Source organism: Hibiscus syriacus, unplaced genomic scaffold (assembly GCF_006381635.1).
Source record: "Hibiscus syriacus cultivar Baekdansim isolate YM2019G1 unplaced genomic scaffold, ASM638163v2 tig00110637_pilon, whole genome shotgun sequence".
In the NCBI taxonomy this organism is placed as follows: Eukaryota; Viridiplantae; Streptophyta; class Magnoliopsida; order Malvales; family Malvaceae; genus Hibiscus; species Hibiscus syriacus.
In genome coordinates this window covers 1,166,651-1,180,148 of record NW_024062808.1, presented here as the reverse complement: position 1 = coordinate 1,180,148, position 13,498 = coordinate 1,166,651, and the positions used below count along the sequence as shown (strand labels likewise).

At 29.6% G+C, this 13,498-nt stretch overlaps 1 protein-coding gene across 1 annotated transcript; it reads right to left on the bottom strand.

Moving 5' to 3' along the window:
- Window positions 1–8,680: 8,680 nt before the first annotated feature.
- LOC120136739 (rho GDP-dissociation inhibitor 1-like) lies at window positions 8,681–10,950 on the bottom strand. The gene is made up of 5 exons (XM_039152705.1): window positions 10,746–10,950; window positions 10,553–10,619; window positions 9,622–9,840; window positions 9,393–9,517; window positions 8,681–8,776 (listed from the first exon to the last, which is right to left on the bottom strand). Exons 1-5 carry the CDS (start codon window positions 10,914–10,916, stop codon window positions 8,696–8,698), a joined length of 663 nt encoding a protein of 220 aa, XP_039008636.1. The 5' UTR covers window positions 10,917–10,950; the 3' UTR covers window positions 8,681–8,695.
- Between the last annotated feature and the right edge of the window lie 2,548 nt (window positions 10,951–13,498).

Below are 13,498 nucleotides of genomic sequence, written 5' to 3'. Positions count from 1 at the left end.
TAAACCTAATAAAAATTATTGCAGAGAAAAAATATAAGGGTTGGATGGAGTAATAAATTATTTCATATTCCCCAAAAAAAATATTTAAACTTTAAAGATGATATAATTAAAAAATATATAATGAAATTTTATACAGTAAAATAACCATAATTGATAAGAAATACTAAATTAAAATTCGTTCTCAAAAGTCATTTATGCCTTAGACGATGACAAGATTCCCTTCAACAACTCTCCAATTTTCTAGGGATTTCTTAGACTTCGTATCTGTTCTTATTTCAAAGGGTATATTCCCAAGCACTAATGATGTTGCGGACGACGGATTTAAAAATATTTTTTAAGGTGAACATATATGTATTAATAATAAAAAATTTCGTATGGTGCAGTCACAAATAAAATTTCAAAGTAAGTACCTTCAATAAAATGAATAACTAATATAAAGAAATTTGAATTCCATGGTAGGCACAATAAAATTTTAAGATGAATATCTTCAATAAAATAAACATCTAGTATTAAAAAATTCGAACGTACTCACCCTGAAATATACATGCATCCGCCAGTGGATGTTGCTAGGGTTTTAATTGGATGAATATAAAATCTATTTGATTCGTACCATTATTTTTAATGTCAATTCTACCAAACATCCTCAAGCTAAGTTTAAGTTTTAAATTAGTCCTTAAATTTTAAAATATTTTAAATTAATCTTCAAACTATCAAAATATCATTTCAAGCATGTCTTTTTGTTAGGTTGGCAAACTATTTGAGCATCAAATGTCAACTTAGATATATTGCAAAGCATATTTAGAATATGTGCATAAATTATAAACATTATGCAACATTATATGGACAATTTTTACACGATAGATCCAAATTGTCCATATAATATGTGCATATATGTTTAAAATTCTTAATCTGGCACAAGGTTATGAACAAATCTCCAGCTACTTATGAAAATAATATGAACATATGTTGTTAACGTGATATTTTTACATGTATATAATTAATGACATGACATGTGTTATATAACCAAAATAATGACATGAAATATGTTACGTCACCCAAAATAATGATCCTTAACTACTTACAAAAACTCGTAACTTTAGACATTTTAATCATTATAATATATATAAGAGATGATTTTATGAGCAAATTTTCTGGTAAAAAGTATTTTATTAAGTTAATAGAATAGCGTTTTGGGGGAAATACTATATTAAAAGTATTTTATTTTAATAAATTAAATAAGTATTAATTTATTTCTTGAAATATAATTTACATTTATTATATGTTAAAAAGATAATGGCTTTTGTCAAAACCAGCGATCAACAACATTGGGGAAGTTCTATCGTACGACAGCCTTAATATACGGTTAAGAAAAAGCGCTGTCGGAAATGTTATTATTTTTTAACATTTATGGTAAAAAATTACCTAAACCATTATTTTTTTTTACCTAAAACATTAATGTTTTTTAACATTTCCGATAAAGTGTCCAATATTAACATTTCCGATAAAGTGTCCAATATTAATATTTTCAGTAGAAAAAATAATGTTTTAGGTAGTGTTTTACCGGATATGTTAACAAACCCGGTAAATTGCCCAATAGTAACATTTATGGTAGAAATAATAATGTTTTATGTAATTTTTTTACCGAAAATGTTTAAAAAATAATAATATTTCTAATATTATATTTCCTTAATCGTATATTAGGATGCCATTATTCCCTAAATCAAGGCAATAGTATTGAATAGAGAAAAAAATAAACTTAACATCATTAAAAGTCATTAAAAGAGACACTTAAAAGATCCATTGACTGCAATTTTTTTTATATTGGGTTTCCATAGGGATGACAAGAGGAACCACCCCAACGTGTGAAACAAAAAGTGGCCTGCCCTATTCGCTTCTTTGTCTCACCCTTTTATTAAAAAAAACATAACTTGAATATTTATTGGATAAAGTACATAAATGGTCCTCGACTATAGAACACTATTTTGTTAAGTCCTCTGGATATTAAAAGTTACAAAATAGTTCCTCGACTATATGGTGTTGCTTTGTTGAGTCCATTGATTATTAGAATATACAAAATAGTCATCAAACTACTCATATGTATCAAACTACTCATATGTTTCAAACTCGTCATTTCCCATTAAAAGATGACATCATCTGAGCTAGATGTTGATTTGTTGATTAGGATATGATAAAATATGATCCTAGAACCGTTTGAATTGTAGGATCAGATTTCATCAAATCTCAATCAGCAGGTTAACGTCCACCACTGAGGGTCCTTAATTTTTTTTAACAGAAAGGATGAGTTTGGAATATATGAATAATTGGGTGATCATTTTACAATTTTTAATAGTCGGGGGACTCAACAAAGTAATGACCTATAGTCAGTAAATCATTTTGTAACTTTTAATAATCGAGAGACTCAACAAAACAACGTCCTATAACTGGAGTACCATTTATATACTTTACCCATATTTATTTTATATTTATATAAACATTAAATTTTATTACAGAGTGTGTTGAATTTAATGGGTAAAATACACATTTAGTACATGAACTATCAATTTTGGTCCGTTTTAGTAGTTAAACTTTCATTTTTTTCAAAATCATAATTAATGTTTAGTTTTCGTTTCATTTTAGTACCTCATTGTCAAAAACTTAACACGTTTAGTACATAAACTATCAATTTGGTCCGTTTTAGCACATAAACTTTGAATTTTTTCCAAAACTTAACATTAAATTTTGAATAAAGGTACTAAAATGAAACAAAAACTAAAAAATTGAAAGTTTAGATACTAAAACAGACTAAAATTGATAATTTAGGTATTAAATGCATAATTTACCTTAATTGTTTATTTTAATATCATTTGTCAAATTTATTATATTGGCTTGGAAGATTTGAGTTCATGTAGCTGGATTTATTGATCTAAGATATATTATAAACATACTATCTTATCATCACATCAAACTATTAACGAGATATTAAATAATTTCATATTTATAATATATAAAAAATATTCACCTACGAAAACACAACATTAACGGGAAACGCTGGTCATCTCCTTGGGAACACACTTCCACATTTTCCTACTTCTATTAATTATTTACATTAAATATATGCATCTATAAATTCATTGGTAATTCCTATACAATCTCTTCATCTTCCTTTTCTCTTACCATTTGATCATCTTCAGCTGTTTTTCTTGTTAATTTTTTCAGATTAATCCCAGAAAAAGTTGTGAAGAAGATGAGGAAGAAGCACGATGTAATGGCTTGCTTTCAAGAGATTGTTTATAGTTTTCTCTCTGGAAAATTTCGGTTTTCTGGAGTTCCCCTTTGTGTGGTTGTCTGATGAGTGGCCCTTCCACTGTCGACGGCGGCCGTCCGGCGTAGGGTCTGCCGTGGAAGAAGATAGCAATGGTCATGTCTGTTTTTGCTTCTTTTGTATGTTCCATTTGTCAAGTCTTCATCTTCTTCCTCAAGATGTTGATTTTCGGGGGGGTTTTCCCCTCTTTTTTTTAATATGAAATTACCAATGAAATAGTATATAATTTTGGCTGGTTTTCCGGGTCAAAATTTTCTGTCGTAATTATTTTTGTAATCAATGTAGTTAAAGATTAGGGTAAAGTACATTTTTTTCTTACTATAGAGTGTTGTTTTGTTGAGTCTCTCTACTATTAAAAGTAACAAAACGATCCCCGATTATAGAATATTGCTATGTTAAGTCCCTCAATTATTAAAGGCTTATCCAACTATACATATGTTTCAAACTCGTCTTTTTTTGTTAAAAAATTGACGATCTTCTAAGTTGGATGTTAATATGGTAATTGATATATGATAACCATTTGAGATTCTTGGATCAGATTTTATCATATCTCAATCAAAGGTTAACGTCTAACCCAGATTGTAATCAATTTTTTAACAGAAAATGATGACTTTGGAACATATTAATAGTTGGATGATTATTTTGTAACATTTGATAATTGATGAACTTAACAAAGTAATGCTCTATAGTCAAAAAATTATTTTATAACTTTAATAGTTAGGAACTTAACAAAATATTGATCTATAATCGGTAAACTATTTGTGTACTTTATCCTAAAGATTATGGGAAAAAATTTGATTTGTTTTAAAAATATGATTAATTTAATAAAAAAAATTAAAAGAAAACATAAATGCAGAAATCTTCAAATACTCTTTGTGACAAAAATTCTATTTTAACCCCATTTAAAAAGTTGATTGTTTATTGTAGGATTTTCAGTACCTTTATTATTTCATGGACCCGACTCACCACATTTTCCATGGTTCCAATGAATGGCAATTACAAATTTCAAAATAACTGCAAAATAATCACTCATCTTTTATTTACATGTAGGAAAAATGTGAAAATTCACCTTAAAAAAAGATGTAAACAAATATTATTGATCGCGATCATAGATGACGTAGTGATCTGGAACCATCTAATAATTTCTTTGTTTGTAGATTTGTTGGGTTTATATATGCGCTTTCTAAGGTATTGTGATGCCTTTAGATTTTATCTATCAACTAAAAAAACTACAAGTGGTTTCTCTAAAACCGAATTTCTATATTAATTTATGTGTTATTATTTTATTTAAATAGTGATTTTTTTAATAAAATTAACCCTTAATATTTATTTAAATAATCATTTTGTCTCTTAATTTTGGAGTATTTTAATTCCTCAATATTTTAATTTATGGTCAGAATAGTTCTTATTTGATGAAAATTATTAGTTAACTAGCGATCAAAACATGTTGTTGATGTGATATTTTTCACGTAGGATGTGTTTGATAGATGGAAAATGTTTTTCAGAAAACATTTTCTTCATTTTCCTGTGTTTGATAGTTGTAATTGTTTTTCCGTATGTAATTCATTTTCCCAATTTCTTTGTATTTTCTGTAAATTGTTTTACTATCTGATTTTTCATAAAACATTTTCCTAACTTTTCACTGTGTAGGCACTCAAAAAAAAATATTATTTTATACATTTAATATTACATTAATATTTTAATATCATTTTATTAAAAATATTAATTATTAAAACATTTAATATACATTTAATATAATTTTAAAAATATTATATTTTAATATTATATTAATGTATACTTAGATATATTATAATAATATATGATATTATATTTTTAATTTAATAATAATATATAATAAATTATTAATATAATTCATATTATTTATTATTTTTATAAATATAATATTATTCAATTATTAATAATGAATAATATTAATTTATATATTTAATATTAATATTGATATAATAATTTAGTATTATGTTAATAAAATAATAATAATTAAAATTAAAGGTTTTCAAATGGTTAATTCAATCACCTATCGAATTGAATTAACATTAACTAAATAAACCAAAATTTTTCCTTTAATCGCTAAACGAATAATTTTTTTAAAATATTAACCGAACCAAACTTTATTTTTTGGTACATCAGAACCGAACTTTATTCATTTTATGTAAATCATTTTCTATAAAATTAATTATAGTGTATCAAACAATTAGTGAAAATGATTTACACAATATCATCAAAACATCGTAAAATAATTTTCGAAAACTATTTCCCAAAAAAATGTAATTCATTTTACCTAAAACATTTTTAGGTTATTCATTTTATGTAAATTATTTTTCAGAAAACTAATTACAATCTATCAACATACTCTTATGTTTGATTGGTGATATGACACATGTCATATCATTAATATCATTACTTTAATAATATGATATATGTCATGTCATCACTTTAGTAATGTAATATATACTGTATCATCATCTTAAATAATATGGCATATGTCATATTACCACTTTAACTGATATGATACACGTCACATCATTAATTAAACACATATAAAAATAACATTATAGAAATACGTGTTAATCGTTAGTTACCAATAATTTTTATCTAAAGTCATTATTTTGATCGAAATTAAAATATTAGAGACAAAATTATCCAAAAAAATAAGGATTTAAATGACTATTTGAATAACAAAAGCTAATTTTATTATTGTGGCAAAATAAATCAAATAAAAGAACATATAAATTAACTAATTTTACAATAACATAAATAAATTTTCTATTTAATTTAATAATATTATTTGAGTTCCATCACACACCTATAATATAATGTCATGAAGTAGGTTTAATGCCTATATTTATTCATTAAAAAGAAAAGGAAGAACAAAGTTGAAAGTTCAAATTAGGTTTTTTTCCCCTTAACTTTTGACTTTTAGTCTCTTGTGGGAAGAAAATGAAGAACAAGCTTTGGGCTTAAATCTCAACTAATATGTTAGTTCGATTAATTTATTGAATTCGAATTGAATTAATAGATAATTAATTTTTTAAAAATCTTCAACTGATTCTAATTCTAATTTTTATTATTTTTTGAATAGTTTGAGATTATTATAAGGTAATATTTGTTTAGAATTTTCTTAACTTATTGACACTGAACATATATCATACAAATATTATTGCTCGAACTCATAACTTCTAAGGAGATTAACTTTTTTCTTTACCGTTGAGGCCATTGATAAGTTCTTAACTATAATTATTTTAATTATAAATTGATTAAATGAATTAATTTGATTTGGTCGAATTCAATTAAAATCAAAATGCGCACACCCCTACCGAGGGTTTAAAAACCAGGCAAGGGGTTTTAGAAACCAATCAAGGGGTTCGAAACCATAAGGAAATTTTGACCATTTGAGCATTCTACCTCAGAGCTTTCGGAACCTTAAAGGGGGTTTCGAAACCTTACTCCAAAAATTGATTATTTTGACTTATTTTGAGTTTCTAAACATACTTTAAGGTGTAGATCAAGTCAAAAATACTTGGAAAACATTTTTCAAATTTTGTAGACTTTGAATTATTTTTGAATCATTTGAACAAATTCAATTAAGTCCAAAAACATTTTGTCCTTATTTGTTATATCAGAATACATGTTCAACATACTCTATTGAGAGTCTCAGAATATGAATCCAGACTGATGTGGATGAAATGTCACCATTGTTTGCAGTGAAGTTTGGCCGCTATTTTTTCACCGTAACATTATGATCCATTATCTTCCAGGAACCCTCCATTAGAACATTCACCTTATCCTCCATAAGTTGAAACTTTATAGTGTAGAAGCCATTACCCAGGTCGATGCACTCGAATTCCCCGTCTAATTTTCATAGGGCAATGATCCTACTAATTAGCACTTTGTAAGCAATTAGTTTCCACAGTAACTTGATGATTGATGTCTTTCTCCACGGTTCTCTGATTTTTTCTCTCGACTATTGGGATTGCATCTGTCTCTTCTTTATCATCATCATCATCTGAATCTCGCTCTTCTTCTTCTTCTTCTTCTTTGATTCTTCTTCGATTCCTACCGAAGTCTAGAATATCCCTACAAAAAAGGGTGATCCCACCATCGTATCTTGCCAAGATTTACCTGTCGACATGTCCATTCTAGTGTCATTATCCTCCGTAGATCTAACTCTTTTGTGGCTTCTTTGTTTTACTTCCTCTTCCTTCGCCAGCTAAGTCGCCATGGTGACGGGCGGGGTTGATTCCTACATCCGTGCTCAAGATCAACAAAACGAATCATTCTTATTGTTTAGTAAAAAATATGTTTATAACAAAATGAATAATTAATCAAAACTTATAGAGTGATTTCAATATCAAAGTCAAAAATTATATTATATACATTGTAACCTTTTTGAAAAATTGTTTATACCATTATATAAATTTCTCATAAAATCAAACTTAAAATATTTTGTAAATTTTAAGTAATTATTTATTTTTTAAAAGTTACTCAAAAATTTTATGAGAGCTACACATTTTATTATTAAATTTATAAGTTTTTGAATAATTACTTGTAATATTAAAAAATTAAAAATCATTATTTTTCTAAAAAAAATTAAAATATTAAAATTATTCAAAATTCTTAAATCCCTAAATCACATATGTCACCGTCAAATCAAACATCACTTATCATTTTTGTCATTGAACTCAAATCAAAACTCAATTGTTCGAACTTTCAGTTGTCGCTTTTCTCATGATCTTTGATCTTTGGAGGATTTAGGAATTTGGAGGGAGTAAGAGAAAACTATACAACTATTTTAAAAAAGTTTGAAATTTAATATTCTTTATTTTTTAAAAATCAATATTAATCATAAGTTAATGTCATGAGTCAAATCATCATTGGTTGATAGATTTTTAATAGTTATTGACGGAATGACCTTAAAATGTTAATATAATTAAAATTTAGGCACCTTAAATGATAACGGAGAATGTTAGACACATACTTTAAAAAAATATATAATTTAAATATATAAGAAAACATCATCTGACTCATCACTCGTTATTAATGTATGCACATAGATGGATTAGAAGAGTAGAAGAAGAACAATATCTAGAGTTGAAGACATCATTAATTATGAAAAGAATGTCCCTAATCAAAAACATGCTAATTAAACCCAATTTGCTCATAATCATAATAAAACCTTAAATTTTCCAAGTGAAACCTTTCTCATCTCATCACTTGTGTTTATTGTGGGGGGAACAAAACGAAAACTAGCTGCTCGAAGAAGGAAAAAAAGTCTGAAACTGAATATATATTAAAAAATAGGCATAATAAGCAATGAAATGTGCTTGGCATTTGATGATCAAATGCTGTTCTGATCTATTCAGCAGAACCCCAGTCCTTTCGGATAGCAAATGTGTAGTTGATCTCCAAGTAGCACTTGTTATCATCATCAAGGAACTGAAAAATAAAATAAAAAAATAATGTTATTTGAATTAAAATAAAGAAAATAAAATAATTATTGTGTCGTGGTAAAAATCATTGCGTTAGAAATAATTTAGCTAGGATTGTTGTAATCATTATAATGGACATTGTCTCTCAAGACTAACACAGCCTTTCAAATTTTGTATACCGAAATGAGGCCCGCTTGTGTTGATCTATTCAGAAGAAGTTTTTGGGAGAAGAATGAGATGAAACCATCAATTATATGTTTTAATTTGGGAGGAGGACTACACCTTTTATGAGTAATAGAGGGGTAAAATTGTCAAATAACTACTCGGTTAATTCCCTAAATATGGATAACTTGATTCCTTGTCTAAAGGATCGATCCATTTGTGTTCTTTGTATAATGGAATCCAAAGATCGATCTCTTGTATTTTGGCTCACTGAAAAATGATAAAATTTGGTTCATTAATATTCTAAGTGTATCTAAAGTCTTAATTTAATCTCAGAACATTTGTATGAGTTCAAATTGGTCCATAACATATTTCTCTAATTAATATTTGAATATTTCTCTAATGAATGTTTATTGACCTAAGTAGACCATTTGCATTAGTTCAAAGAAGAAGAAAAAAACCTTTGATTTAGCAGTGTATGATCCTCTAGCCAAGAACCCAGAAGGGGCAGTCTCTTCAGGCATTTCATGTGTGTAAGGCTCCAACTGAGGACTAAAAGTTCCGATCATCTCTTTCGTGCTGTAGACTGAAACCGAAAAAGGGTTTGAGTTTTTTCGAGTCGTGTTTGGACCGTTTATGATGAACAATCATCATTCAGATAGTAGGGTTTAGGGTTAAGTGATTTTTTACCTTTGACACCAGTTTTCCAGACAGTGTTGGTGTACCTGAGACCAGATACGATGTTGTTGCTGACTTGGAAAGAGAATTTGAGGCGATAATGACTCGCCTCTTTCAGTGTGAACCATAAACCAGGGGGCTTCCCATCTTCGGGGATTGCAAGAACTATGTCTTCCCTGTCGGGAGCCACGATTGCCACACTTAGGAACTTCACTTCTGGTTCAAGTGTTTCTGCATTCAACATTTGAAAATATTAGATCCTTATTTGAACATATTTGAAAAGGCTAGGCTTTTATTTGACCTTTTTAAAAGATTAGATCCTTATTTGAACTTATTTATAAATATTAAACCCTAATTCAACTGTTTTTTAAAGATTAAATCTTATAAGTAATCCCTAAAAGGTTAGATCCTTATTTAAACATTTAATATGCATATATCCAAAATCTATACATCCTATATATACTTGGAGATGATTATTAATTCCTCCAAATATATGAAAAAAAATAAGTATATTTACGTGAGATACATACCATGGGATGTACATTTGATCTTTATCTGATGTGTTTCAATCCGACTCTATAGGGTCGAGTTTTGTTGTTAAAAAATTGAATTTGGACTAGGGTTTTTTTAGGATAAAATCGGGTTGGGGTTCAAGTTTAAGGTGAAAAATCTTCGACCCGACCTAATTAATATGATAAACCTTTAGAAATAATTATTATAATACATTTATGTTTTTTTTTCAATTAGATCCTTATTTTACCTAACAAAAATGAGAATTATATATGTGTCAGGTAAAGTGTGGGTGCGAGATTTTACTCAAGAAACTATAACGTATTTTGGGTCAATGAAGTTTCTCTAAATTCGGATCAAGTTAAATTCAGATGAATTAAAAATTTGATCTGAACCGACCATGACCATCCGCCAAGAATCTGTTAATACATACCTCCAATGTTGTTAATATCCACACCACCAAGAAGTTGTTCTTTCCATTTCCTTAAGCTCTCATCATCCTACACTCAAGCAACCATCACCAACATAGCATAATGACAGTAAAACATTGCATGCATGCATGTAATAGAAACACACACATACATACATACACGGTCCAAAAACACAACAACAAAAAATGAAATAACCTTATCTTTCTCAAGCTGTTCCCTGAGAGAATACTGAGGACCCAATTGCAAACTGCTCTCATCCTGATCATTATCATCATCCTCGTCACCCTCATGACTCTTCTTCTCAGCAGCGCCCTTGTCGTTATCCATAATATTACTGGAACTCGGACCATCAACGGCCAAAGACATCAACCGATCATCAACAGAACAACAACAGCCAAAACTGAACTTACCCAGAAACTGCTATTATTATTAATGTATGTCGTCTTCCAAAAAAAAAAAGAGAGGAAAAGAATCGTTAAACCAAAGGACATGCGAAAGACATGTCTGCCTGCAACATATTGCTCGACCACTTTGGTTTGTTAGGGTTTGGGTTTGGTTTTGTTGGGAAAACTAAGAATTGGAGGAGGGGAGGCAAAGGCTAAAAGAGGATCATATGTGGGGGGTAGTTTTTGAGGTTGTCTTTGGTCTTGGTTTGTTGAAACATGGAATTGTAAGAAATGGTCATTTGGTGATCCGAAATTATAGTGATGTTCAATGCCATAAATGGAGAGTTTCTGTCGATAGCGGTGGAGGGAGGAGCTTGAGTGTAGCAAGAGATTGTTAAAAATACAATCTTAAATTATAATACGGGCTTATACCACAAATAAGTGCGTATACTCTCTCCATCAAAAATAGGTATCTAAAATTATCTTTTTGGTCAAAAAAGTACCTAAAGTATTTTATGTCAAAATAGGTACTTAAACTATTCAAACTTTTTCATTTAAGTTCTAAAAAAATTGACATGTGACATTAATTAAAGAATACTTTAGGTACTTAGATGACAAAAATTGAATACTTTAAGTACCTATTTTGACCAAAAATACTTTAGGTACTTATTTTGATTAAAAATATAACTTTAAGTATTTATTTTGACAAAAAATTAGGTAAAATAACCTCATTGACCAAAAATGCCTTATAATATACGATTTTAACCAACTTTTTTTTTTGATTTGCCAAAATGACCAACTAAATCGCAATGCGATCGATAATTCGCCACGCGATCTCCGGTATCGCAAATCAGTTTCCAGATTCGCAACGCGAACTTCGACTATCGCAATGCGAACTTGGACTATCGTAATGCGAATATGTAAATCGCAATGCGATAGTAGAAGTTCGCGTTGCGATTTTCCAAATTCGTTGCGATAGTCGAAGTTCGCGTTGCGATTTATTCCAAATTCTTTGCGATAGTATTGCATTTGTTTCTTAAGAATTTTCTCTAAAAATATATTATTCGCGCGGACGTGTCGAAGACACGTATTACCACGACCCGACCCGAATTTGGACTATCGCAACGAATTTGGAATAAATCGCAACGCGAACTTCTACTATCGCAATGCGAATATGTAAATCGCAATGCGATAGTCGAAGTTCGCGTTGCGATAGTCGAATTTGGAAAAACGGAACGCGAACTGCGACTATCGCAATGCGAACTTCGACTATCGCAACGCGAACTTCGACTATCGCATTGCGATTTACATATTCGCATTGCGATAGTCCAAGTTCGCATTGCGATAGTCCAAGTTCGCATTGCGATAGTCGAAGTTCGCGTTCCGAATCTGGAAACTGATTTGCGATACTGGAGATCGCGTTGCGAATTATCAATCGCATTGCGATTTAGTTGGTCATTTTGGCAAATCCAAAAAAAGTTGGTTAAAATCGTATATTATAAGGCATTTTTGATCAATGAGGTTATTTTCTCTAAAATAATATATACTTTAGGTACTTATTTGTTACATAAGCCTATAATATGATATGAATAATATTTGGTAAAATACTTTTATTGCATTTGATTTTATTAAGTAAAGATGTTCACTAACATTAAACAAATATATTTATGAACATACAATTAAACATGTTTACATATAACTAGAAAATGTAAAGTACACAAATGGTTCTCAGACTATAGGGCGTTGTTTTGTTGAGTCATCAACTATTAAAAGTTGTAAAATAATTTTTTACTATAGGATACTACTTTTTTTAGTCCTCCTACTGTTAAAAATTATAAAATAATCACTCAATTATTCATATGTTTCAAACCCATACTCTTTTCACTCCTATATTTTTGCTAGCAATAATCCTTGTCGGAGGCCCCAGATTTCTGATAAGGTGACCGTTGCTTTTCCGATGTTAATCATATAACCTTGAATCCAATATCCCTCTTTATCTCCAATAAGACCGGCCACCGTCGCCTAATCAATGTTTTGTCTGCAGACACCATTGGAATCCAAGATCCGGCAGCCCCTTGGTGGTTTTTTCCATCTAACCCACTTGGGTTCTTTAGTGAGTTTGGTAAGCGAGTTGTATTGATTTTGCGACTTTGCATTTTCTTAGGATATGCCCAATTGTTTCCATTTCTCCCTGACAAAGGGAGCTAACCAGGTGGTTCTTAGTATAGTTTTCTTTTGCGGAAGTACACAAGCAGGCATCATCTTATCATCGTTGCACCATACACTGCAAGCATATCTAACATAATGAGCATGCTACTTTGTTTAGAATATTATGAGCCTAACAGCTATTTTGATACCAAAGAACCAACCGACTTTATACAACCGGCTGACTGGGACCGTGAGCCGGACGACCACCACAAAGAAAGAACGTAAGGGATTCCACCATCCCCGCCGCATCGGCGTATGAGCACAGAGTGTACTGCAATGGCAACTAAATTACAGACATCAAAAGGTATTGGCTTCTCAAGAGGCTGCAGTGGTAAGCTAAGCCCCAAAGGATGG

What these genes read in the sequence shown, in the direction of transcription:
- LOC120136739 (XM_039152705.1), bottom strand. Translation starts at nt 10,916, where the DNA reads ATGTCTTTGGCCGTTGATGGTCCGAGTTCCAGTAATATTATGGATAAC. An exon ending in GGATATTAACAACATTGGAG is followed by an intron (nt 9,841 to 10,552) that starts GTATGTATTAAC and finishes TGTTGAATGCAG; the next exon opens with AAACACTTGAACCAGAAGTG. An exon ending in CTGGAAAACTGGTGTCAAAG is followed by an intron (nt 9,518 to 9,621) that starts GTAAAAAATCAC and finishes TTTCGGTTTCAG; the next exon opens with TCTACAGCACGAAAGAGATG.